Source organism: Poecilia reticulata, linkage group LG18 (assembly GCF_000633615.1).
Source record: "Poecilia reticulata strain Guanapo linkage group LG18, Guppy_female_1.0+MT, whole genome shotgun sequence".
Lineage (NCBI taxonomy): Eukaryota > Metazoa > Chordata > Actinopteri > Cyprinodontiformes > Poeciliidae > Poecilia > Poecilia reticulata.
In genome coordinates, this window is record NC_024348.1 from 12852453 (window position 1) to 12855647 (window position 3195).

Here is a 3195-nt window from a genome sequence, read left to right on the forward strand (position 1 = left end):
GCCTACCTTGGTATTCCTACTTCTGCCTGGATGTAGCAGTCTTTGTATTGGCCATAACTGGAACCTCCATCTGGGGTTTTATCTTTGTCTGTAGGTTACTCTGCTGTAAGAGGTCCAGCAAGAAGATCAAACCAGAGTAATTAATCTAAAAATTACATCCGTTTTTATAAATGTACAATGTTACTATAGTGTTCTGCCTCTAGCTGAACCAAAAACAACAAGCTGTGCAATATACCAATATTTCTGCCTCATATTCAATGTTGCGTTAAGACCATAAAACTCATCTAAACTGTATTTAAATGTTAATTCTGGACATATGAATTGTGAAAATGTAAGTGCTTTTGCAAGTGATCTATTGCTGAAACAAACATAAGTGTTTTCTCTATATTCTTATTTGTCAAATCTAAAATTTTAAATTCTAATTGCTTACAAAAAATGTATTGGAAGATTTTCTGTCGACAACTGATTAAAGATGTTGAATTTTATACATTTTTTGAGCATGGCTAATCTTTCACCCACATTACTTGATTCTTCAAGAGGTATTCTGAAGGCCTTTCTTGTTCTCATCACAGGAACATAAATTAATTCAAATTACAGTGTTAATACTGTCCCTTCTGTATTAGTAATTTTGTTACTGATTAACAGAAGAGATCAAGCCTCTTTTCCTGCATCCTGGCAGCAAATGCGTAGCCATAATTGTGTGCACCAATTTAAAATGGACATATGAAAACAGAGAGCAGTGAGAATGTCAGTAAATGCAGACATTTGCTACATAACTAAAATAAACACCATGTCAGCAGAAGCAATAAAATATTTGTAGCAGCTTGCCTTTTGTACACATATTGGACTTTGTCCCACAAGCTCAGACTTGCTGGTTGAAACATGAAGCAAGTGTCAAATACAATCCTGCTGCCTGACGACAAGCTCAAGGCAAACATCTGGAACTGGACTCATCAAGATTCAGGTTTGATTTTTCAGTTTACCTGAAGAAAATACAACTTCATATTCACCGTTTTCACTTTTTATGTTAACCTGAGTGGATTAAATATGTTTGGATTCTGGCTACTCTTTTCTTTCTTTTACATTGTTGTTAATGTACAATCAATGTTTCATCATATCTGGAGTACAACAGATACACAAGCTGAAGACAAACATGCACATCAGAAGCTTAACACAGAGGACTGAAATATTTATAAGTAATTCTCATGCTTTATATGGAGTCCTGTAAGTGGATATAGTACTTTTTATTGTTGTCGTTTTCCAATAAAATTGGAAAATAATTGCTTCTAAATTCTACAAGCCTGTGGATTTTATGTAGAGATAAACAACTACAAAAGGAAAAGTCAAAGATATCAATAAAGTTGATGAAAGAAAATGTGTTCAGTTATTTAATTCATAAAAACTTATTGGATTGTTTGTCTCAATGCCAGACATAAATTCATACTAACATTTTCTTGTTTTAGATCAAATAGAATTACTGGAATAATTTCTATCTGAAATTTTTTGATCAACCAGGGACATTTTTTTCCTTCTTTGTTTTTTTATTTGAGAAGTTGGCATAAACTAAAACTACTATGGCTTTATCTAATTTTGGGAGCACCAAGTCATCACCTGATTGGGCGATGACTTGATGAGACTTTATAAGTGTGTGTGTTTCGGCAGGGCCACACAGACAGGGCGTGTCCTTTTATCAGGTTTTTTGTGTTGGTGTGGGAACTGACAGGCTGACGGGACAAGCCCTCTCTTCCTCACATCCTCCTGAGCATGCAAAGACCAAAGCAGGGTTAAATTATTTTTCTTACATTCCTCTCTTAAGAGAATGGTCAACGGTCTTTAATGTTTCCTGAAATAGAACACTCTTTTAAATTTTATGTTTATCTTCATGGCTTAAAAAAACTTTGTTTTTATTTATTTACAGAAAATGTCCAAGGCGGTCTCTGTATTCCTGACAGTCCTCTGCTGTCTGGTGCTCAGATCCTCTTACTGTAAGGGCAGTAAGATCCTAGTGCTGCCTCATGATTGGAGCCACTGGATCAACATGAAGGTTATCCTGGAAGAGCTTCACTCTAGGGGTCACGAAATCACCGTTTTGCACTCTGCCAAAAGCTGGTATATCCCCAATAACTCCTCCATTTATACCTCTGTTAATATTCCATCACTCTTGGATGACCTGGACCCGAACTTTTATGTGACAATGATGCAGGATGTCATGGATTGTCGTGGCCATCCTACTTTTATACGCTCATTTTGTCAACACAATTTGATTACATTGATGTTAAAACACAGCCATAAGAGTTTGGTGAGCTTGGCAAGAAAAATTTTACAGGATAAAGTGTTAATGAAGAAGCTCAAGAATGGAAAGTTTGACCTCATGTTGACAGACCCTGCGTTTCCAATGGGGATTATTCTGGGTGGTTACCTCAAGCTGCCAATGGTCTTTAATGTCCGCTGGATTAACAATGGAGAGAGTCATCAATCCATAGCTCCATCTCCTGTCTCCTATGTCCCTGTATCAGGAAGTGAACTTCATGATCAGATGGATTTCTTAGAGAGGACAAAGAATATGTTGCATTACTGTTAGAATTATTATTTGTTTAATCTTACTTATATGAAGCCTATAGTGTTATGCCACTTTTAGAAGTTTGTTCTGTCTGTTGTTTGTTCGCTTCTTGTGTTGCAGAAGATAAGCTGCAGGACAGGAACTCACCCCAACAGCCTCGAAGAGAATGTGCTGTTCAAGTTATCTTATATGGATAAGAGTTGCTGTGTCAAGCTTCAACAGAGTATACTTCCCCCCCCCTTTAGCTTCATGTAATTAGGGCGTTCCTAATCTAATAAAAGAGCGAGGCGAGCAGAGAAACTTCAGAGTGTTGGTCGGAGATTGTAACTGAAGCATTCTCTGAGGCACTCTCCTCGCGAGTAAAAACTATTTACTGACTCTTTGTCTCTGTTTTTTGCAGTGTGTAAGAAATGTCTAGTGTTTGAACCTGACAATTACCTTTACAATCTTTATGAGTTGTACGTTGTCATTAACCCAACATATTCAGATCTCTTCCAGAAATACTTCCCTCCTGGAATTGATTTGATGTCTTTGGAGCTCTCAGCTGATATCTGGCTTTGTAGGGGAGATTTTATCTTTGACTTCCCCAGACCCACCATGCCCAATATGGTGTACATAGGGGGGTTCCAGTGCAA

At 37.2% G+C, this 3195-nt stretch overlaps 2 protein-coding genes and 1 long non-coding RNA gene across 3 annotated transcripts in view; all 3 read left to right on the forward strand.

Annotated features, from left to right (window-relative positions):
* Nucleotides 1-3195, forward strand: part of LOC103480633 (UDP-glucuronosyltransferase 1-2-like) — a 15814-nt gene that overhangs the window by 3834 nt on the left and 8785 nt on the right. The gene's annotated exons all lie outside the window — the stretch shown is intronic.
* LOC108167229 (uncharacterized) overlaps nucleotides 42-3195 on the forward strand; it is a 7717-nt gene continuing 4563 nt past the window's right edge. The window contains exon 1 of the long non-coding RNA XR_001777597.1: nucleotides 42-94. This is a non-coding gene — a long non-coding RNA (uncharacterized LOC108167229). The remainder of the gene's footprint in view (nucleotides 95-3195) is intronic.
* Nucleotides 835-2929, forward strand: LOC108167227 (UDP-glucuronosyltransferase 2B31-like). Its single transcript, XM_017310601.1, has 2 exons — nucleotides 835-964; nucleotides 1919-2929. Exon 2 carries the CDS (start codon nucleotides 1922-1924, stop codon nucleotides 2579-2581), a length of 660 nt encoding a protein of 219 aa, XP_017166090.1. The 5' UTR covers nucleotides 835-964; nucleotides 1919-1921; the 3' UTR covers nucleotides 2582-2929.